Source organism: Pocillopora verrucosa, chromosome 13 (genome assembly GCF_036669915.1).
Source record: "Pocillopora verrucosa isolate sample1 chromosome 13, ASM3666991v2, whole genome shotgun sequence".
In the NCBI taxonomy this organism is placed as follows: Eukaryota; Metazoa; Cnidaria; class Anthozoa; order Scleractinia; family Pocilloporidae; genus Pocillopora; species Pocillopora verrucosa.
Window position 1 is genome coordinate 2288203 of NC_089324.1, and position 23381 is coordinate 2311583.

General features: G+C 37.4%; 1 protein-coding gene across 1 annotated transcript in view; it reads right to left on the reverse strand.

The window, feature by feature from the left end:
- Positions 1–2926: 2926 nt before the first annotated feature.
- LOC131791917 (uncharacterized) overlaps positions 2927–23381 on the reverse strand; it is a 64936-nt gene continuing 44481 nt past the window's right edge. The window contains exons 2-5 of the mRNA XM_066160614.1: positions 6019–6380; positions 5647–5796; positions 3661–3912; positions 2927–3258 (exon numbers count right to left, since the gene is read on the reverse strand). Coding sequence (XP_066016711.1) covers positions 2927–3258; positions 3661–3912; positions 5647–5796; positions 6019–6361 — 1077 coding nt within the window. The 5' untranslated portion in view covers positions 6362–6380. The remainder of the gene's footprint in view (positions 3259–3660; positions 3913–5646; positions 5797–6018; positions 6381–23381) is intronic.

Consider the following 23381-nt stretch of genomic DNA (forward strand, 5'->3'; position numbering starts at 1 on the left):
TTATGGTAAATGAAATGGAACCACGACTTTGTACCATGAGGGGTGATAATCGCCAATATTTTCTTTTAAATTCTGTTATAAAGAACCAACGATTTCCATTTCTTCTCATCGGAACTGAAACTAAACCGGCAGAAGAGAATTTAAGAATTAAGAACAAAACGCAAAGGAATTTAGTTGACGCTGAGAATCACTGATCAGAACCACAACTGAACCAAGAGAACAACATTTAAATCATGAGAACACTTCTCTTTTTTTGCGTCGCCACAAGCTAAAACTGATTTATGGCTAGACTACCCGTTTTTGGATAATTCAGTCTCTCTGTAATCACCAAAATGTCAAATTTTATTACTTAATCTTTGGAGACCAACCAAACTATTTTTTAAAACTGATGCGTCCTAAACCCTTTTCCTAGGCAAAAAATGAGAGAAAATCTATAAAAGAGAATTTAAGAATTAAGAACACAAAGCAAAGGAATTTAGTCACCGATCAGAACCAAAATTGGATCAAGGGAACAACATTTAAATCATGAGAACAGAAACTGAGACATGAGACAGAATTGAAGTAACAAGACAGAAATTAACATATGTGATCATTCCGCTGTTCAATTTCTATTCCGATCCGGCCTGGGGACGTGACACGATCACGGGTAACCGAGTGAGGCCCGGGGAAGTTGCTCAAGTACCGCTTTCGCTAAGAGCGGTCCTCTCGACTTCCATTCTCCCGTCGAAAAATAATTTTCTTTCATTTTTTGCCCATGAAAAGGGTTTAGGACACATCAGTTTGGCATTTGGCATTCTGGTGTTTACAGACATACTGAAATATCCAAGAACGGGTAGTCTAGCCAAAAATCACTTTTGGCTCGTGGCGACGCAGAAAAAGAGAGAAGTGTTCTCATAATTCAAATGCTGTTCTCTTGTTCAATTGCGGATCTGATTAGTGACTTGCAGTGTCAACTAAATTCCTTTGCGTTCTTAAATTCTCTTCCGCTGGCTCAATTTCATTTCTGATTTAAAGGAAAGGAAACTTTTGGCTCTTTATGACAGAATTTGAAAGAGAATATTGGCCGTGATTACCTCTCATATTGCACTGATGCCTCTGTGGTAGTCTTCAGTGGAGAGAAGCAATTTTCTCTTTTCGATAATTCTTGTAGGAACGTATCACTGAAAGCGAGTGTTTAACTTTTGTGAAGCAAAACTTTCGCCATCTTGCTGTGCAACACCCAAGCTACAACAATATATATACTTTAACACTAAAAATTATTGATTAATGATTAAAATGTGCCCATATAACAAAATCTAAGTTAAGGTCAATCGTGTAGCAAAATTTCCCGGTGTAATAACATGACGGCACCAGGGGTACTACCACTTCTCTCTTGACCGCTGACCGGATGCTGATATTTGGCAGGTACATGTAAACCCAAGGGACATGTAAACCCTAAACCTTTCGTCACATTTCTTTGAACTCCTACATTTTGCAGGTAGCCATTGCTACCCCTGGGCGGAGAGAGGTACTACTAAAGTAGAGCCTGGTCACAGGTGCAATGCAACTGAAAACGCACGTGCGACGCCAATGAAATATACGTGCGATGCAAATGAAATGCAAGTGCGACGATAATAAAATGCACGTGCGACGCAAATTAAAGCGCGTGCGACGGCGCTGCGCGCCCCAAATTCCTCATACACAATAGGGAAAGGGCTTACAACTCGGGTGTTTTCTAAAATCTGTTATTTCGAATGCTCTACAGCCTAATATTTTCTCACTTACAGCATGATGCTCCAATTGTAGAGTTTACTCAATGGAGGCGCCCTAAACCTTGCCAGCCTAAAATGCACTGTCTTTTTAAAATAGAATTCTCTTTCTATCGGTTCATTGGCTCAACAAACCACACAGGATGTTGGAAGAACAAAGAAAAGCTTGTTAATCACTCTTTCACTGCCATAATCTACGAACGTTTTGAGTGTTCTACTAACATACGGCGTAGTTTATTACCCTAGTAAACGAATAGAAAGTGCAGTCTGTTGCTTTTGTAACTAAAACTTAGTGTTTATTGGTACAATAAACTATGGATTTTTCTTCAATCAAAGCGCTTTTTCAAATAAGAAAATTAGCAACTAAGCCTGCGAGAATACAGAGCAAGTTCTGTTGACCGGGCCTTGTGTGAGGAGGCACTAACTCTAACTCTATTGTTACAATACTTACTTAATACTCACTTAGAAAGCATAGTTTTTAATGACAAACCAAGGCCTGGAGTGGGAAAAGTAGAGGAAAAATTACAGTTGGCCAATTGAATGGAACAAAAGCTTTGATTTGTTGTGTCGCCTTTGAATCATAAGTAGATAATTTCATCACCACTCGTTTGGCCCGCTAGATGTAATAATCTAACATTACTGATGCGACAAGTTAGAAAATTCCTTGCCTGTCTATCAGGTGTCATTTTAGGTGGCAGAGAGAATGAAATTTGTTTCAAAGTTCTCAAAGCAACTAGCCGGACAATGAGACCCTCATCAGGGGTTATTATGAAAGCACTACACCGGAGTGTCCAAACGTTGGGTCTATGCATTGTGACATCTCGGTTATATTCATTGAATCATTGAAGCCAGAGTAGCATCAAAGCATGGCTGAAATTTGTGTGTTAGCTCAGGCGTTCTTTCAGGTGGCCCCACCAACTTCGTTTTCATATAATACCCACAAACCCCCGCGGCAACTCAGGCAAGTCCTCTCGGGCTCGTCACCCAATGTGATGTGTGACGAACATAAATAAATGCTGCAAAAGAGACTTTATAAGCTTACACATTCCTTTGAAATGACAAAAAGTAAGCTATCCGTACTCTAGCAACACATCTTTCTTAGAAAGTTTTTTACAATATACGATCTGATTTTGCTACAGGCCACACTAAGTATTTATCCTCGAAAATAGGTGTTTTTCTTAATTACCTGCTTCATAGAATACTTCGACGTCCGTTGGGGAGAAATTAGACTCCCCTGTAAAAAAACCACAGTTACCATCTGAGTATCCTGAGGGTGTCGTGTACGTGCAACCGCATTTGGTGTAGGATTTTTGGTTGTTTCCGGAGTCCTCGGATATGTAGATATCATGACCACACCCCCTGCCAAAGGTGGGTCCACGCGTATTACATCTGTATATTGCATATTCCTGATTTCGGTATTGTATCAACTTAACGGGATTATATCCTTTGACGTTATAGAGAGAGAAGATGAAAGCTTTACTGGCGTAAGAAAAACCCGCACAAGAACTAGCTGAAATAGAAGAACAACGTAGTTGTACATTAAAAAGTTGTAATAAAACACGACCCCCTGAGGAAGGAGGGGGGGAATTCAGTTTTATCTCAGACTAGAGATTTGTGAAAGGGAGGGAGATATTTTAGTAGTTTTGGTATAGAAACGAGTACCAAAAAAATCATGGAAGACTTGAGGGTTTATCAAATAGGAAACATTTCTATAGACGATATAGGTATGCAGAAATCTTGATGAACAAAAATTAAAAAATATGAAATAATAAAGGCTTAGAGCTCTTATCAGAGGAGCATCGCTCAAAACTTCCTCCAGCACCTCCTCCCCACCCCCCTTAAATCCCTAAAGGGACGATAGTTGATTCTATAAAATTGTCTTGTCCCCTCTTAAAAAATTTGATATACCTACCTCCGCTCCAGGACACATCAGTATATCCACCAAATATGTAATCGTTCACTCTGATGATTGTCACTGTTGGTCCCCTCCCATCGCAGTTGCTGTGGAATGTCGATGCCGCCCAGCCGTCAGTCTTAGCGTGCCAACACTTCACAAACCTGCTTTGCTCTGAACTCAGGAAGACTGGCTCTAGGTAAGAAAGCAGCTTACCTGTGTAGTTGTTGTAGTCGAGGCTGGTAAGAATAACGGAATTATTAAGGCCACCTATACGAATAACCGAAAAAGGGAGAAAAGGTAAAGATTGTCCTACCTGAAAGTTTGGCATCATATTGCTTTCGTTATCTTGGTGGTGGTAATGTCTACATTTCGCTTTTTTCGTTTTTACGAATAACAGCGTGACAATCGTTGTGTGACGCACGTCGATCTAAGGCACAACACGTGTGAACTGGGAAGTGCACCCATGGAAACGTTTTCTCCCTTTCAGACGTGTTAACGCGATAAAGCCATGAAAGCGTGTTTGAGTGACATTCCAGATTTCTAAACCTAGTACACGTAATCATATCTCGCCTCGTTATTTGCACCAATCAATGCTCTTTTAGAATGAAAGGAAACCACGAGATAAAAACATGATAATAATGAAAAAAGAAGAATTAAGGTTGATCAAGATAGAAAGTTCGACATAGTTGTAAGCAACAAACTTCCAAGATCAATGATATTGTTTCTTTTTTAAGGGGGGTGGGGGGGGGTGGTCAGTTAGGCGCCAAGTGAGACGTATCAGTTCAACCCTTTAACCCCTAAGAGGGGATGGGAAATAATCACCAAGTTATGAAGCTCTTGATTGTGAAGAAAATTCCCCTCGGCATTACCATACGGAACAGTGTGGAGAATATCTGTACTGATGCTAGGGAGTAAAGGGTTATAATGTAGCCCGTTGTTAGGACGAATTCCACCTTGGTCTCGATTCAGGACCGACTCATGTTTCAAAAATATGTATTTTCGAGAACTAATTTCCAAAATAAGCTTCATATGATGATAAAGAAAAATAGAGAATGCGAAATGCGAGTATCATAACATACTGAGGTCGCTAGTGTCTTATTGTTAGTTAAACTTACGAAAATAGCAGCTTTTTCCGTTTCCCTGGTACCAGGCATTACAGATGCATCGATAGGAACCAACGGTATTGTTGCAGTAGGCATTGACGTCACAGTCATGCGATTTATTGGCACATTCGTCGACATCTGAAAGAGCAAGAGTCAATCGAAAATGACGGTTATTGGCGAAAGAGTCTCACCGTATAAGCAATTGAACGTGACATCGTTTGGGGTATAATTCCAATCGGTCATTAAAGCAATTTTTTTTTAATCGAGTGTCTAGCTTAAGCCGGGATTGTTCTGGTTTTTCTTTGTTTTAAAATAAAATTGTTTTAGGCAATAGTGAAAGTCATTTCACTAACTAACCGACACACTTTGCACGAGCAACTGTGAGAACCGATGGTGTTTTCGGACTCGGCGTTGACGTCACACACGGAAATTGTGGAATTACATTCGTCCACGTCTTAAAAAAAAAAACCACATTGTTTGCGGTCGGTTTAAAAGCAAAAGGAGGTATTTTGATGAGTTAGGACTCGTTCGTGTATTCATCAGACCAAATGCTTCTCACATGTCTTCCGGTGAAAGCCAAAATTTACTTTTTACGACCCCTAAAGGAAGCAAAATTTCCCCTCCCCTATTCGTTAAATTTCGTCACCATAAAGTTGTTTTATCGGATTGCTATTGAACAATTAGCTAAATGTGTCAGAGAGGAAAGTTTCCAATTCTGTTTGATCTGATCTCAAATCGATCGGTGTGAGAGAAATGATGGCATTCTGGTGGCATTTTTTTTTTTGGAGGGGGGGGGGGCAAGGGGGGTCGCAGTCTACCCACAACATCTCTGTCAACGCGTTTATTAGTGGTGAACCGTTTTTTGTCTGTAGAAGAATTGATAAACACTTGAATTCACCTTCAGTTTTCATGTCACAAGGAGCCAGAAAAGTTCTCTTGGGTACAATTGAGTGAAACCAGTATTTGCCGCTGATCGCTTCTCCTCCTTCGCTCATTTTGATTTCCTGGCAAGTCTCCGCAGGCAGCTCAGGAATGGAGCCGAGAGGAACTGGAATAAAAAGGCAATTATTAGCATAGCAATTCAGGTAAGCAAGACTTGATATTCGTCTTGAGGGCAAATATACTCATATTGAGGGCGACTTGACTTAGGCAAGAAGGGAGGTGATGCGAGGCAATTACTTAAATTTCTAAAATTTCCTTAAAAATTTGGGTGAAATTTTTTGCTCTGAAAATGTCTTTAAAGGGAAGAAGACAAAAAAAATGTACAAACCTCTTTTGTAATCTCGCTTAAAGTAAAACCTCTCAGGGTTCGGAACATAATCCTCTGGTCTGGCCTCCTTGGTTCGGTTGCTCAGCTCACAAATGTCTTGCGTAAAGACATAGTTGAAACTTTGACATCTGACGTCGGTATAGCATTCCCGCAAGCACACATCTGAAAGACCAGCCCCCGCGATCGTCTTGAAAATGTGGCGTTGTAACATCATACCAAATTTGGAAACTTCCGGCTGGCCCGTAGCCTCCCATTGCTGTGTAGCTGTACAGCATAACAGTAGGCTCATGATCAACAGCTTTACTACATACAAGACCTTTTTGACGATTTCCTCTCGACGCATGTTTAGGAAAAAACCTTCCCTGAAAAGAAAAAAGCAAAAAATCTGCTGGGCTAAAACTTACCCTAAACTTCTTTTTAATCTGTAGACTGGTTTTTCGTGAGTTTACGATCAACATGCATGCTTCTATGTTTGAAATTTTTACTTTATTTTTTACGAATTGCGTGTAGAGAAAAGTCATATATTTGCCAAACTAGACCTCAAATTTCAGGAAAGCAGATATCTGTGCACTGCCAAAACTTATTTAGTCATTCAATATTTGTGGTTTTTAACCATTAGCTTGACTTGCATTCTGATCAGGAAATGGAATATTAAATGAATAATGGTGAAAAGCTGGTTAGAGCTGTATCAGTTAGGATAGTTAGTAGGGAGCTGTTAACGAGTTAGGATTTGGAGTTTCTCCTTTATCGAGCTGTCGCTTGAACAGCGATCGAAAACCGATTGTTGGCGACTGGAGGTCGTGATACGAAGTCAAAGTTCTACTTTTGAGCAAACACTCCTTCGAGTTAGAATTTTGAGTCGGATTTCGCGCTGGATTTTCGAGTTGGAGTTACTAGTAAGGCAAGGCATAGAACTTGAAAAGATGCCGAAATAGTTCGTTTAATTTTTGCGGGCTACAAAATTATTTGCTGTCCTGCATGACATAATTTTATATGTTCGTCAGGTCCATACGCTTTGGTTTGTTTAAGAATTGTTTATACTAGTCAATTATTCAAGACTCGAACTCCTTGTTAGTCTCCAACTTTTTTTTGAAAACTTGTGCGATCCTTCCGGCAAAAACTCTTTTATTTCTGATACTCACTCAATTATACCAGGCGGAGTTACTAAATTCTTCAAGCTGCAAAGTGATGACATCGAGAAATTGCTTTTTGAATACATTATTCAAGAATTTTCAATTCATCCTTACATGTTAGTGGGGTTTAAGAATTGTTTAACCTAATCAATTATTCAAGACTCGGACTCCTTGTTATTCTCTTACTTGTTTTTGAAAACTTTTGCGATCCTTCCGGCAGAAATTCGCTTTATTTCTGATACTCACTCAATTATACCGGCCGGAGTTACTAAACTTTTTAAGTTACAAAGTGGGGACATCAAGAAATTGCCTTTTGAACCAATTTTCAAATTATCGGTGCATGCAACTGGAGCTACAAAAGAGAGTGAAATAGAAAGTTGAATACCGAGTGAGAAAACAAACGTAAACAGTGTAATGTAGACAGTTGAGTGGAATGTGAAAACTCTAGTGCCCTTGGGTGGACCTGGTTGCTTCATTTACCAAAAGGAATAAGGATAATTTTCAAACTGCATTCAAATTTTCTGACATGATTTCTGGGTTTCATCGAGACATCGATAGTTTTTTTCCTTTACCAGAAAATACCTCTGCGTAGCCATGCCATTCTGAGATAGCTCTACCTGTAACTGGGATACTTTGGAACTAAGCCTATACATATCCCTATCGTTTTCTCTGGAAATGTTTCTATGCTGGCGATTCTTGTCTGTATGTTAGTGTAGCTCTCTAATTCAACGACTAAGCTGAATTTCCATATCTTAGTCAGGTCCATACGCTTTGTTTTGTTTAAGAATTGTTTAAACTAATCAATTATTCAAGACTCGGATTCCTTGTTAGTCTCCTACTTGTTTTTGAAAACTTTTGCGATCCTTCCGGCAAAAAATCGTTTTTTTTTGTGCTACTCACTCAATTACAGTGGCCGAAGTTACTAAAACATTTCAAGGTGTAAAGTGGGGACACCAAGATATTGCGTTTTGAACATATTCATATGGAATTTTCAACTTATCAGTGCATGTAACTGGGGTTCCAAAAAAGTTGAAATAAAAAGTTGAGTACCGAGTGGGAAAACCTAATACAAACTTTCATAACGGAGAAATTTTTCCGCAAAACTCAACTAAGTGAGTTTAGCATAGCGCATGAAAAATTTTCAGCTGTTCGAGTTGATACTTTTCAATTGGATCGTTGGCTTGCCAATAAAGTGATCCAATATCTGACAAATTCCTTTTAAAATATTTATTAATGAGAAGTGCGAGAATTTCAAATTTGTCCGCGTCTTTAAGCCTGACTCTTTCTCCAAAGCTGATGATATCAATTATTTAAGACTCAAAACTTAATCATAATCTTTTATTAGGACACTTTCATCACATCACTGTGGTTTTCAGCATGACGAGCCAGAGCAAACCGGATGTTAAAAAATTCGTGGGGTTTGGTTGCTATGGTGTGACGTCATGATCCGGCTCAGTAGCTATCATCGCTTTCGATTTGTGGTTTCAACAGGGGAGCGTTCGGTGATTTCCTTAACACCGTTGTGTACAACCTCCAATGGCGTCAATCCTGTTTATTTTGAGGGGCTGGATTTTTCTTTTGACTTTTCTTGAGGTTGAATTTCAGACATTACTCGCAAGAGCGGGAAATTTGTTCTCATTTCGATCAGGTGCTGTGCGGCATGGATGCCTTCGATATTCGAAGAGCTGAATTGCTGCGCTCCACGAGCGATTCGAGGGACTGGTATCTCCTGAATTCCAAAATATGCGGCATTCCTGTAGGAAAATTCATGTCGAGTAGCCCTTTGGTGTCAAGCTTTCCAAAAGAATTTAACACAGTGCAACTCTCGAATCTTAAAAATGGCGGGCACTTGGATCGACGACTAGTTCACAAAGAAGAGGTATTCATAGCCTCTTCTTTCGGCGTTGTTTCTGCGATACTTCGGCAAAAACTAAAAGCGGGCGAAGAAGAAAAGTACAGTTGGTTGGTTGATGGCATCAACAGCCTAAATATTGGCCAAGATAATGAAGATTGCCAAACAGCGACTGACACACGTGACAACAACAAGGACAAAATTCATGACCTTGTACAAACAGTATTTGGAGTCGATTCAAGGTCAGCCATATCCATAGAGGATATCGAGAAGAGTCAAGATGAAAATCTTAAGCTTAAGGTTGAACTTGAAGTTGTGCTTTCCCAGTTAGAGGCCCTTCGAGATGAGGTGAAAAACGGCGGTCAATCGACGCTGAGCTCAGGCACACAGGACCCGGCAAAGGACAACCCGGACAGTACAGTACAAGCGATATGTGGACCTTGATCGGCGATGTTTGCGATAAGTTCCAGGTGCCTCTTGCATCTTTATTCGCCGATCAGGTGGACCAGAATGTTGAAGTTGCTAAAGTGATGAGCGATATCGCAGAACAGCTGCTGAGAAAAAAAGACCCGAAGCAAGCCCTGGAAGCAATTGACTGACTTAGTGTGATAAGGAAAGTAAACAATATTGTTGCACATGAAAAGTAACTAAGGAATGTTACCAAAGAACAATGCACGAGTAAGAAAAGTCTGGTTCACTTTTCATTTTTTCAGCAGATCTACTTGTTCATTATCTGGATTGAAATCATTGCGTTACATAAACTTTTAAGCCTAAGCTTCAGTTACGAGATCTTCCTTTTTCAGCATAAATCTTTGATTTCTTCGGAATACCAGTAGAGACACTCAAATGTTATATGTCCTCTCTGGTTCACCCAGGTTGAAGTCCTGGCATAGTTGTATGCCTGAGTGCTTCTGGGATATATAACATAATAAGTATTTTGGTTCGCACATGGTAAATCGAAGTTCTAGTGAGTGTTATATATCCTCTTTGGTTCACCCAGGTTGAAGTCCTGGTATAATTGTATGCCTGAGTGCTTCTGGGATATATAACATGAGCAGTACTTTTGGTTCGCACATAGTATCGAAGTTCTAGCAAGTGTTATATATCCTCTCTGGTTCACCCAGGTTGAAGTCCTGGCATAATTGTATGCCTGAGTGCTTCTGGGATATATAACATAATAAGTACTTTGGTTCGCACATGGTTTTGAAGTTCTAGCAAGTGTAATATATCCTCTTTGGTTCACCCAGGTTGAAGTCCTGGCATAGTTGTATGCCTGAGTGCTTCTGGGATATATAACATAATAAGTATTTTGGTTCGCACAAGATATTGAAGTTCTAGCAAGTGTTATATATCCTCTTTGGTTCACCCAGGTTGAAGTCCTGGCATAATTGTATGCCTGAGTGCTTCTGGGATATATAACATAATAAGTACTTTGGTTCGCACATGGTTTTGAAGTTCTAGCAAGTGTTATATATCCTCTTTGGTTCACCCAAGTTGAAGTCCTGGCATATTTGTATGCCTGAGTGCTTCTGGGATATATAGCATAATAAGTATTTTGGTTCGCGTGTGTTGGGTAAGACATGGTTATAGCCAACTTCAATCCTCTGGTTGGCTATCTACCAGCTCATATCCAATGCGTACTCGTGGAATAACTGTTAAGTATTTCTGTTAGATTATGGTATGGGAGAACCTGGAAAATGATGTTATTCCCTCACGATGCTACCTTTCATTACTATTATCAGAATACCCTTTCCATCATAGCGGCTATTCGGCTATTTTTTTAACGTAAGAATACCCTCTTTGAATGAACAAACAAATAAATGTTCAATAAGTTCCAAATTTATTCATCATCCAATTTTTCTTTTTTTTTTTTTCGGGGGGGGGGAGGATCATTTCAAATAATATGGAATTGTAATACGGAAACGTGGTGCCGAAAACAAAAAGCAAAAGGGGGCGGGAACCAATGATTCAAAAAAAAAAAAAAAAAACCGTAGCGTACTTATTCAACTTATGTAGTTCGGTCGATTAACACACTCGCAAGCATTCCTACTGATCGATAACGTTACCAAGTGTTTTCACTTCGCGTGTGAAAGCTTGCGCTGGAGGTCGTGATACGAACTCGAATTCTACTTGTGAGCAAACCTCAAAGCTCCTTCAAGTTAGGATTTTGAGTCGGATTTCGGGCTCGATTTTCGAGATGCAGTTTCCAGTAAAGCAAGGCATAGAACTTGAAAAGAAGCCGAAATACTTCGTTTCATTTTTGCGGACTACAAAATTAATTGCGGTCCTGCATGACATAATTTTATATTTCAGTCAGGTCCATACGCTTTGTTTTGTTTAAGAATTGTTCATACTAATCAGTTATTCAAGACTCGGGCTTGATTTTCGAGTTGCAGTTTCCAGTAAAGCAAGGCATAGAACTTGAAAAGAAGCCGAAATACTTCGTCTCATTTTTGCGGACTACAAAATTAATTGCGGTCCTGCATGACATAATTTTATATTTTAGTCAGGTCCATACGCTTTGTTTTGTTTAAGAATTGTTCATACTAATCAGTTATTCAAGACTCGGATTCCTTGTTGTCTCCTACTTGTCTTTGAAAACTTTTACGATCCTTCCGGCAAAAATTCGTTATATTCTTGATGCTCGCTCTATTATACCAGCCGGACTTACTAAACTTTTCAAGCTGCAAAGTGGGGACATCGTGAAATTGCTTTTTGAACTCATTAATAAAGAATTTTCAGGTTATCCTTACATGCAAGTAAGGTTACAAAAAAGATTGAAATAAAACGTTAAGTACCGCGTGATAAAACTTACATCAACTTCCATAAATGAGGAATTATAAAATGCGCTCGTGCTTACCCTATATAAGTCCTATTGAGCCGCTGAGAACAAAATTTTTATTTACGCACGCCCGTGCGTAAATAAGATGACGTGAGCATTTTTTTCACCTGGCCTTAGAGTTTCCGTCCTGTTAGGCTGCAGTGCAGTTTTCCTTCACTTTGAAATATGGAAGAAACCAGCGAAGAACTGCCCAATTTTTCTATCAACATTGACCTTTTAGGTCCTGATCCAACAAGCAACAAAACGAAAGCTGAAAAAAACTCGCAAGTTGCTTGTTGCGCAAATTTGTCAGAAGACCAGCTGCCGCAAATTTTGGCCGAAAGACATTCATTGAGAACAAAAAAAAAGTCACCAACTGGCGATTAACATTTAAAGGTAAAATTTCCGTTTTCATTGTTGATTTTAAATTTGTTCAACCTAGGGAATAAAGTACACAGTTATTAATTGGGAATTTACCAAAACCAAAACAATCGAGGCCGCAAAAAATCTAAATCAAAAACCATTTTCCCCGTAAATTCTGAGCTTTTCATTCACAGTTATCGGTTGACTGGATCAAATGTTCTCGCTCAAACCAAAGTATAAAATGTGGCGTGTTTTTGACCAGCCAATAGGGACGTTTGTTTACTTTTTTGTGCGTTGTGAGAATTTTTCACTCTATCACAATAAAAGGCTTCTTCGAGCAGATCCCTGTTGTCGCTCTGTTATAAAAGAATTTGCTCGTGCTTTTAGCTGTGTGTATATCGAGTTATGGATGAACTTGGGAAGTTTGGAGAGCACTAAAAAAGCTAGAGTTGCTCTCGGCTGCGCCTCGAGCTAGTCTTACGCATTTTTCGTGCTCTCCAAACTTCCCGCATGCATCCATAACTCGATATACGCACGCTAACCATGAACAAATTCTTAATAATTTTTCCGCGAAACTCAAATTGGAAAATTTAGCATAGCGCATGAAAAATTTTCTTCGTTCAATATCTAACAAATTCCTTTTTGACACGATTAACGGGAAGTACGAGGTATATGCTTCATTTACCAAATGGAATACGGACAATTTTTAAACTGCAAAAATATTTATGAAATATAAAAAAGTGTAGTCGGAGCCTGTCAGGGACTGCTTTAGGTGTCAGAGGCTGGAATCTTCAGAGGGAATCAGGATATGTTTCACACTTGAGTCAGATTTCTAACACGACCGTTTTATTCTATCTTCACCCAAATGATCTTCGCGATATTTGTAGGAAGCGGCTGAAGAGCGCTTGCGTGTAAACTTGGCATAAGACAGGAGCTTGCCAGTTTGTGAAAGATTTGTTTACGCTGCTGCATCGTCGAGCAAAAGGAAAAAATCAGTTAATAATCAACCATGAGTTTGTAAAGGAAGCGAAAAGCACCGTAGCGAAAATTTGAAAAACTGAAGTTTCGAGTATAGTCGCTTCGTGGGAGCAATACAATACTTAGTTTATCAATGAATGCCGGGGTCCTTTTTCACAATATGCTGGGATTTGGGTCCTTGCAGTAGCTTTCCCGCACTTGTAAAACGAGCTTCCCATCTTTCTTCACATTTTAACTTTTCTCACAAAAATATTCAAGATTTTGCGAAGGCGGGAGACATAGATGGAAGTGAAAAATAAAAAAATTAAAGGGGCCTCTGCCTTCGTAGGAACTCTCCTGACTAAGCCAATATATCTTCCATTAAAGTTTACTCTCTTACTACAATATTTAAGCCTCTTGTTTCCAGAGAAAGGTCATCAAATTTTCTGACATGATTTTTGGGTTTCATCGAGACACCTACAGTTTTTTTTTTTTACCAGAAAATACCTTTGCGTAGCCATGCCATACTGACATAGCTCTCTGTAAACGAAATACTCTACACAACTAAGCACAAACAAAATTACTTCCTATCGTTTTCTCCAAGAATGTTTCTTTGCTGGTGATTCTTGTCTGTATGTTAGTGTAGCTTCCTAATTCAAAGACGAAGCTGAAGTTTTACATCTTAGTCAGGTCCATACGCTTTGTTTTGTCTACAAATTGTTGAAAGTAATCAATTATTTAAGACCCGGATTCCTTGTAAGTCTCCTACTTGTTTTGGAAAACTTAAGCGATCCTTCCGGCAAAAATTCGTTTTTTTGTGATACTCACTCAATTTCACCGCCACAAATGTCAGAAAACAAAAATACTGTCAAACAGCACTTCTAAACAGCGAGACAATAAAACGGTGGACCGAATAGGCCTTCTAAATCTAAGCTGATATCAAAGAAGCTTTTCAGTTTTTGTATCTTTTCGAAATTCTGTGGCTGTGCGAGTTTACTAGACGTTGACTTGCTTTTTTTTTTTTTCCCGCTTTGACTTTAAGTCAGATTATAAATTGGCATATTGATGAAATCTCTTTCGCGTAAAAATAAGGAAAGGAAAGTGTTCCACAACTTTGCGCCACAAAGGAAGACGTAGAAAGTTGTAAAAAGTAGATAAAAAGAAACGCCATTTGAACTTCTTCATTCACAGGCAAATATTGCCATAATTTAAAGGTTTTCTATCAGCTGTGAAGAATACTATGGCTATATTCACATTGCTGCATTGGGACGTGAAATTCGAGATGTAATACAGAGAATTTCCAATACGAATTAAAATGTCCTTTTTGGTCAGATTGTTTGAAAAAAGTGATGTAAAGCTCATGTTTTGAATCCTTCGATTTAGAAAATAATCCTTACGCTGTTAGTTGGAGAATTAAAAATATCAAGTCAAATTTAACATATTTTCCGTCAGCAGCAAAAAGGGAAAAGCAAATCCTATACAAGGACTGTAAAACTCAAAACTAATCGCTTTCAAGTTGAGCTTTCTTCAGATACGAGGGATTATCGCATCGAATTCGTTCTGACAAGTTTTCTCCTTTTTGTTTTCTCAAAATGAAGAAGTTGTATGTTCCAAATAGTTTAAATGCAATTTTCCATTCGTCGAGTGTTCACTAGTGTTAAAGAAAACTGGCTTACCTTTCAAGATCCAACACCTTTGCTGTAAGAAATTCAAAACTTATTAAAAAGAATACTGTCATTAGCATTTGTTGTTGTAGACTTGTAGCTGCAGTCACAGTAGTCAATTGAAAAACTCTTATCAATAATTAATTTGTTGTTCCTGTCTGATCCATACCAATATATCACACTGCTTTTTTACAGTCTTGTAACGGCTTAGAATTTATATATAAATATCGCAACTTTTCGTAGCAGTATGAGTGTCTCGAGTGTTACTTTGCGTAAATAGAAACATATTTTACGTTCTCAAACTTGCCATCCGCCGTAAAGATAACAAAGGACTCTGTAATGATAAAGGGAATCGCACGCACTCTGAAAGGTAAATTAAAAATAAGGAATAATTCTCTTTTGTTCCTTACAGACACACAGTTATTTCGCAATAAAGAAGTAATTATCAGTTTAAATAGACTTTTTACTTTACACACATCGAACCTCTACACAGGTTTCTTTTTTTATTTCATTCAGTTATACTTTATTTTTGTATCATCATTTGGTTATAAATTATTTCGTGAACACGAATCATCAAGTGTAAATAGTTTCATTAACTTGAACAAAAAGGGACGCACGATTCATTGAATGAACACATTAAAATTTCATGAGAGAAAAGGCGTCCTGCATTCTTAAAACATGAATGAAGATAACCCCTACTCCTCTTTAAGTGAATTCCGTGTGATATAAAAATGAAAATAAAAAGAAAATAATGCTTGTTTTTTCGATATCATTCAAAATCGAAGAAGGAGTTAAAACTATTCAATATAAAAAGCACGGTGTTTTCAATATTCTTATATTTTAACTATGTTTGTAGCTACAGTACACAATTTCAGTCGTGTTGGTGAAGGACAAGTCCTCATATCTGCGTAGTTCTCCATGTTAATTGTATTTTTTATTTCTTATCGTGGTGGCTTGGAAAACATTTTAAATGTTATAATACACAGCGAGAATCTTGCGATTATAACCGGCAATAATTCTTAAAAACAAATTAGGACAACCCCTCTTTTTTTTCTATAACAATGATAGCTGGAATCGATCTCACCGAGAAAGGAAGGATATTCTCTCTTCCACGCAATTTTCTTTAAAACCCCTCGCCCTCCAAAACGTCATAAGAATCAATGATCGTTTATTATGGGTTGTTAAGCTTGGACATGTCGACTTCTGCTCAAAACAGATGCTCGTAAATAGTTTAGCATAATATGCTGACATATTATTGTATAGGATTCTACTTTGCGTCAAACCCCACATACATCCCCCCATAATAGGGTATTATCCAGTACTTTGTTTACGAAATGCAGAGACACAGGCCGAGACTCACATAAATTACACAGAGCTTTTTCTATTTTCAAAACATTGCACAGTTAAAACAATGATGAAGTGGGATCATAATTAATATCACCTTTTTTTGATCGGGTGATAATAGTACACGATTATTACAGACTTTATAGAGAGGAATTAATACTGTTTTAAAAAGACTCTTTGGTCAATATTTGTCGGTTTGCAGCTATGGGTGCTGTTAAAATAGTCATTCGAAAAATGTTATTAATAAGTAATTCCTTGTTCCTGTCTAGCATTCGAGATTTAAATTACACCGTTTATTTCAATCTCGAAAGCGCATAGTTTTACAGTAACTGTTGCAGCGCAATGAGTCAGGCTTGCAATTTTGGGTTAACAAGAAAGGCACTTTGACTCTCTAGAATTCTCATCAGCCGTAATTATTAAAAAATTAAACGACTTTTCAAGTATAAGGGACCATGCGTACCATATTGAGTAGTACAAAGAGAAAAGAATCACGCCCCAGGCAACTATTAGCGTGATAAAGGAGTGATACCCACTTTCAATAAGCTGTTTGGTATAAAATTATAAAACCCCTGACCCCTGCCTCGCGTCATGCTCGGTTGGGGGCTTTGAGTACTTAGATATTCGGTGTACTCTGCACGTAAGTACGCGGTATTTTCACATCACAATAAGGGATATAACATTGTTTTCTTTTTCCGCAGGTATTGGGTGTATATGTATAAATAGTTTAAGGAAAGGCGTCTTGCATCCTTAAAGTACAAATTAAAAGAAACCCTCTTTGCTTTTTTAGCGAAATCTGCTGTCCAAGAGCTTAAAAAAATGAGTGACGAAAGATTAAGAAAATTACGAAGAACATTGTTTTGAGAAATAGTGAAAAAAATTTGCATATTTTGATTTAAAAAACCTCAAAAAATTTGCTGAGTGAAATAACAATACTGATGCACCAAAATAAATAACAGGACTTGTCTCTCTTTGGGCTAAGATCACAATGAGCTACTGTTTTAATATAAAAAGAAAACTTGGCCGGTTTTTTAGTCTTGTTCTTGTGAAACCTATAATTCCCAATAGCTCTGTACGTTTACCAAAAATATGTATTTTTTTTTTTGATGAGTTAATACTTGAATACAGCCTATGCAAAATTCTTCAAAGTGCCTTTTTTTTAACCAAAAAAAATAACTTGTTTATCATAAGATAATTCCGTAATCTCATGGTGGGTGTACAAAAACATATTTTAAACAAAACCTCATGATGCAAATTATCTGCTATTTCAGTAAATGTTTTCTAGCTCAAAGATCGTCTCTTATTTATGGTAATGGTAACAGATTGAAAAGTTGGTAAAAAATAGAATTTATTTTGAAATTGAGATTCGTATATCTGGTGAGAACAATCCAGAGTCAAGTGAGACCGAGCTGAAATATTTTCATCACATGGAAACACGAGGCAACATGTAACTCTGGGGAATTATATCTTGCATAACATGAAAATGGCAACCAAGCATTTCAAAGTGATATCAATTACAATTCTTAACTATTAACGAGAGCAGTGGTTTTATTCTTTAGTTGTGTATCGGAACCCTCCCCACCCCTGCTGAGCCAGTGAGATGCAAAGTCAAAACAAGACTTCAATGATCGATTTGTAATCATTACAACCAGCAGTTTTAGTGTCATTGTAGTTGCTGCCGCTGTTGTTATTCTTGCCTTTCTTATTCTTTTCCCTCTTTTTTCCAATGACAGTAAACATGAACTTTCGAGTTTTCTCTTTTACACTCAACTGAAAATAGTCCACTCGGGGAAAGAGTTATTTATGCACAGTTAAACACTCTTTTTTTCAGTGATGAGATTAATTATACAGTCTCCGTCTATTGATACAGTTCAAAAAGCCGAGGCTGACAAATGACCAAGCCGATATCAGTTCCTTTTGTGAAGACCGCTTAAGATTTTACAATATTCCACCATGATTTTGAGGTTGTTAGTAAACTTGCCTCATTTGCTTTGTGTTCAAGTCTCCTCTTGTAAATAGGAAACGAATGAAAATAAAGTGAATGGAGGAGTAGGCTAATACTATTGAAATATCAGGCAGAGGCCTTTCGGAGTTTTTTCCCTAGGCCCTACTGGGTCTTAATAATGAATTACTTGCATAATTTTGAATACAAAGCTTGTCGTTACTATTCTACTAGAGGAAAAAGAAATGGAAAATTTCAGTGTGGAACTGTGAAAAAGAAAGTTCCATTTTTATATTAGCATTCCAGAGACTAAATATTGCCTGAGATTTACATGGTGAAAAAAGTTGTTTACAACCTACGTTTATCTGTATATCCCAACATCTTCAGGTTAGATTCGAGCAGGAATGTTAAAGGACAAAATTGGCATCGAGCAAGAATTTTCGTTATGGATGTTTTTTTTTACTTATTTAAACGTTAAAAATGAATGGAAATAATAAAGGCATCAAGTACCTGTGCAATCGCATCCATCTCCAACGTATCCGGGGTGAAAAGTGCAAACGTATGATGTTTTGGTGTTCGTGCAGGTAGCATTCACGTGACACGACTGATTCGTTACTAAATGGGTTGATATCAATGCTTTTCATCTCAAAGTTATAACTGTGCAATCTGAATTTAGGATACAACTAAAAAATAGAAGTGGAATGTTATATAGAGGTGTTTACAGCCAGGTTCCTATCCAAAAATCGTAAAATTGTATAACATATTGATATGGGAATATTTAATGAAGACAGAGAAGGAAATGTTATTGATGTCTACAAGACAATTTCTAACAATAACGATTTGATAAAAACAAACTATGAAAAAAAATGTTGACGACCGCTTTGATAATTCTGTTAGAGGTATAGACATAAATTTGATTTTGTTATGAGTACTATCAATCATTTCACTGGTGATCGTGCCAATCAGTTCAAATCTTTCCAATACCTTCTGCTTATTTTTTGTCGTTAATTGACATTTTTTTGTTACACTAAAAATCACTTTTATGATATAATAAACAGATTTTCTCGTAAATTTATACATATTCTCATGAAAATTATTAAATTCTGTGTCTGGCTCATATCTATCAATTGACCACATTTCACACAAAAAAATTCTTTGTTTTTCTTTTTAATTTTCATATCTGGACAATATTGCTCAATTTTCACCACTCGTTCTTTAATCTGTTAATCACAAATTTAACACTTTATTGCATCTAATTGATCGTGTATTTCTTTACTGAAATTAATTCTATACTATTATCTGAGATATTTTTTAAAATAAAAATTATACCCCAAACTTAGTTGTTATTCTTTGATTTCTAAGAAATGAAAACATCCCGGATGTGTAAGAATTCTTTTGTTATATATATCTGATAATTATTTCACAAGATAATTTCGGCAAATTATTCCCATAACATGTTGAGTAGTATAGAGATTTGAGATCATTTTGACAAAATGGTCTCGAACCGTCATCGAAAATACTATTTACTTTGTTTAATAGCGTTTGCCTTACGCTTTCCAGGACGCGTAGCTTATACAAAATTTCAATTCAAAGTGTCTCTGATCTGAAAACAAAAATTAATTCTAAACCTTCCTTACGAACCAAACACACCAAGACTGATGGAAATCGTGTTACTGACGTCTTGCGTAACAGTATTAGGAAGAACGCTAAAAATAGACTTGTTTCCAATTCTTATATTCCCAGGCATGTAAAACAAGTTTCATTGCTGGAAATATTTCTGAAGAAGAATTAGACAGCTGATATTTTCCTGTTCACAGTCAGTTCAACTTACACAGAAGGTTCCTGCAAGAGTGTCTACTTATTTGGGGCAAGCCAACTTGTTGTATAGAATTTCTCATTGATTCAGATGATTGAACTTTGGACCGGAAATCCTGCAGTTCAAAAACCTTAATTAAGATTTTTTTTCTCTCTCTCTTTTGACAAGTACGCAACAATTTTTCCATTTGACAACAGGGCTTAAGCATGCGCAGTAATACCATGATTTCTTGTGCTGTTGCTTCTGTTAATAAACAGATCTCTTGAACACGGTATGGATGATTGTTAAGTTGCTTCTTTCAGAAAATACTTCGGTGTCAGTAAGAGCAAAACGAACTTCTCCCGTGAAAAAAATCATGGGGATTACTCTAACAGCAACATTAAAAACCCGAAAATCGTGGTAACTCAGCTATTTATATAAAAAGATCGAAGGAAAGAGCCGCTCTTTCCTACGTAAATTTTACAATGTTTCTGGGATCTCATCTTACCGGCGGTGTGATGAGATCGCAGAAACAACGCAGGTTTTGTTGACCCTTAAGAGTGACCAGCATGAAATTTCTCCTTACATTATCACCCCAGAATCACACATTTAGGTCATGTGAATAAAACAAATGATCACCAAGTAAAGAGGCTATTGATTGATAAACAAATTCTCCTTGTCAGCACCTTAGGATATGTATAGAGAACAGTGCGGAGAATATGCATAATGATGTTAGAGTGCAAAGGGTTAAGTTTATTGTTACTATACTCAGGTAGTACTTATTTAGACTGCATAGTCAGATAACACTGACATCAACATATTATATGGTAGTTACGACTCTTTGAGCTGCATCCGTTCGTTTCTTTGATCTTCGCAAAGATAATTAATCTTTGGCGGCTATGGTATGAAATTAGCTTGTAATGGCTGCTATAAAGCAGGAAACAAAAAACTTTCGCGAGCTTCTACTTTTGGTAAAGCAAAGTGGCAGCTCGAATGCGTGCTACTGCAGCCGATGAATGGGTGAAATTGGGAAAAAGAGAGAGAAAGAACAAAGCAGTAAGTACGTGCAGGAAAATGTGGAGGTGCTCAAAAGCGCGGGAAAAGTCCAGCAACAGGAAAATTTGCCAAGCTGGAACTTCTCGCTGGATCTGGCGCGCGATGTGCACGTGCGAACATTTTACTTTGGGTTCATCGATATAATACTGTTGTGCATCAATCAGTCGTTGAAAACTGAGACCGAAGGTTATCTTAATACGGTGAGATGAAATACAGTGAAAATAAACGAGTGGTGAACTTAGTTTTATTTACATTCAAAGGATTTCAGTTGATTTTTGACAGGCACAGTTATGATCAGATATAAACTTGATGTTAAAATAATTTTTAAATTATATTTGACCATTTCTTTGTATAACTCGATATCGACCTAAGGTTCCGACATATGTGCTTATATGTGCTTATATATGCATATATATGTGCTTGATAAATCAAGAATAAGTGAGGTCGAAATTTCATTCAGAGGCCTTGTTAAAAGGCTTCCTTCCTAGATGACATAACCACATCTCTGTCAAAAGAATCAACCGTCCGAAAAAGTGTTCTATACAAGCTGAAGTATTTTTTCATGGTAAGTTTAACATATGTTAACTATCGGGGCTAGGTAAGGCTAAACGCAAATCTCAAATCTCCTTATCTCTCAGTCTGTAGCAGGGTCTCAGCCAGTCTGGAATCGCCTGCGAAAAACCGCGCTCAGCTGTTTTCCTGAGAACCACAACCGCCGTTTGTGGTTTGCTCGCCCTTTCGCATGTCTTTACTGTCTTGGAGACTGGAATCGACTTTTTACGTCTCTATCCACCTCTAACCCCCCTAAAAACTACATACTTTTTAAAATATTCCCTGACATTAGGATAAAAACGTTTAAAGATTTTACCTACACCTCTAACTGGTCAAAATCTACCAGACCAGTCGAGCCTAATGATTAAATAAGATTAAAAAAGAAGCTGAACCTTGGGTGACATGTTCTTGATATTGGGGTTGCATGATTATATTCTTGTTATTTCCTTTTTATTTTGGTTATGGTAAAGGAAAGTATGAATTGAGAAAGAAGGAAAATGAAATGCAACCACAGCTTTGTACTATGAAGGGTGATCACCGCCAATATTTTCTTTCAAATTCTGCTATAAAGAACCAACAATTTCCATTTCTTCTCATCAGAACTGAAACTAAACCGGCAGAAGAGAATTTAAGAATTAAGAACTCAACGCAAAGGAGTTTATTTGACGCTGAAATTCACTGATCAGAGCCACAACTGAACCAAGAGAACAACATTTGAATTATAAGAATACTTCTCTTTTTTTGCGTCGCCACAAGCTAAAAGTGATTTTTGGCCGGACTACCTGTTTTTGGATAATTTAGTATGTCTGTATATCACCAGAATGCCAATTATTATTTTTAAAACTGATGTGTCCTAAACTCTTTTCATGGGAAAAAAAATAATGAAAACTTTTCCTCGAGGGAAATTGGAAGTCGAGAGGACCGCTTTTGGCGAAAGCGGCACTTGAGTAATTTCCCCGGGTCCCACTCGGTTACCCGTGATCTTGTCACGTCTTCAGGCCTGATCAGAACAGAAATTGAACAGCGGAAAGATCAGTTGTGTTAATTTCTGTCTTGCTTTTAAATTTCTGTCTCATGTCTCAGTTTCTCTTCTGATGATTTAAATGTTGTTCTCTTGGTCCAATTTTGGTTCTGATCAGTGGATTTGAGCGTCAACTTAATTCCTTTGAGTTGAGTTCTTAATTCTTAAATTCTCTTCAACCCGGGTTTTCTTTAATTTTTTGCCCATGAAAAGAGTTTAGGGCACATTAGTTTTAAAAAAAGGTTGGTTGTTCCCCAAAGATTAAGGAATAAAATTTGGCATTCTGGTGATTACAGACATATTAAATTATTCAAAAACGGGTAGTCTAGCTAAAAATTAGTTTTGGCTTGTGGCGAAGCCAAAAAAGAGAAGTGTTCTCATAATTTACATTTTGTTCTCTTGGTTCAATTGCGGATCTGATTACTGGCTTTTAGCGTCAACTAAATTCCTTTGCTTTCATCAATTTGGGTTTTGACTTGCTAATTTCTGTTCTTAATTCTCAAATTTTGTTCTGCCGGATCAATTTCAGTTCTGATCTGAAGGAAAGGAAATTTTTAGCTCTTTACGACAGAATTTGAAAGAGAAAATTGGCAATGATCACTCTTCATATTGCACTGATGTCTCTGTGGTAGTCTTCAATGGAGAGAAGCAATTTTCTCTTTTCGTTAATTCTTCTAGGAACGTATCACATGCAGCGAGTGTTTAACTTCTGTGAAGCAAAACTTTCGCCATCTCGTGGTGCAACACCCAAGCCACAACAATATATATTTTAACACTAACAGATTATTGATTTATGATTAAAATGATGCCTCTATAACATAATCTAAGTTAAAGAAAGTTTTAAAAAAATTCATATTACTTAACTG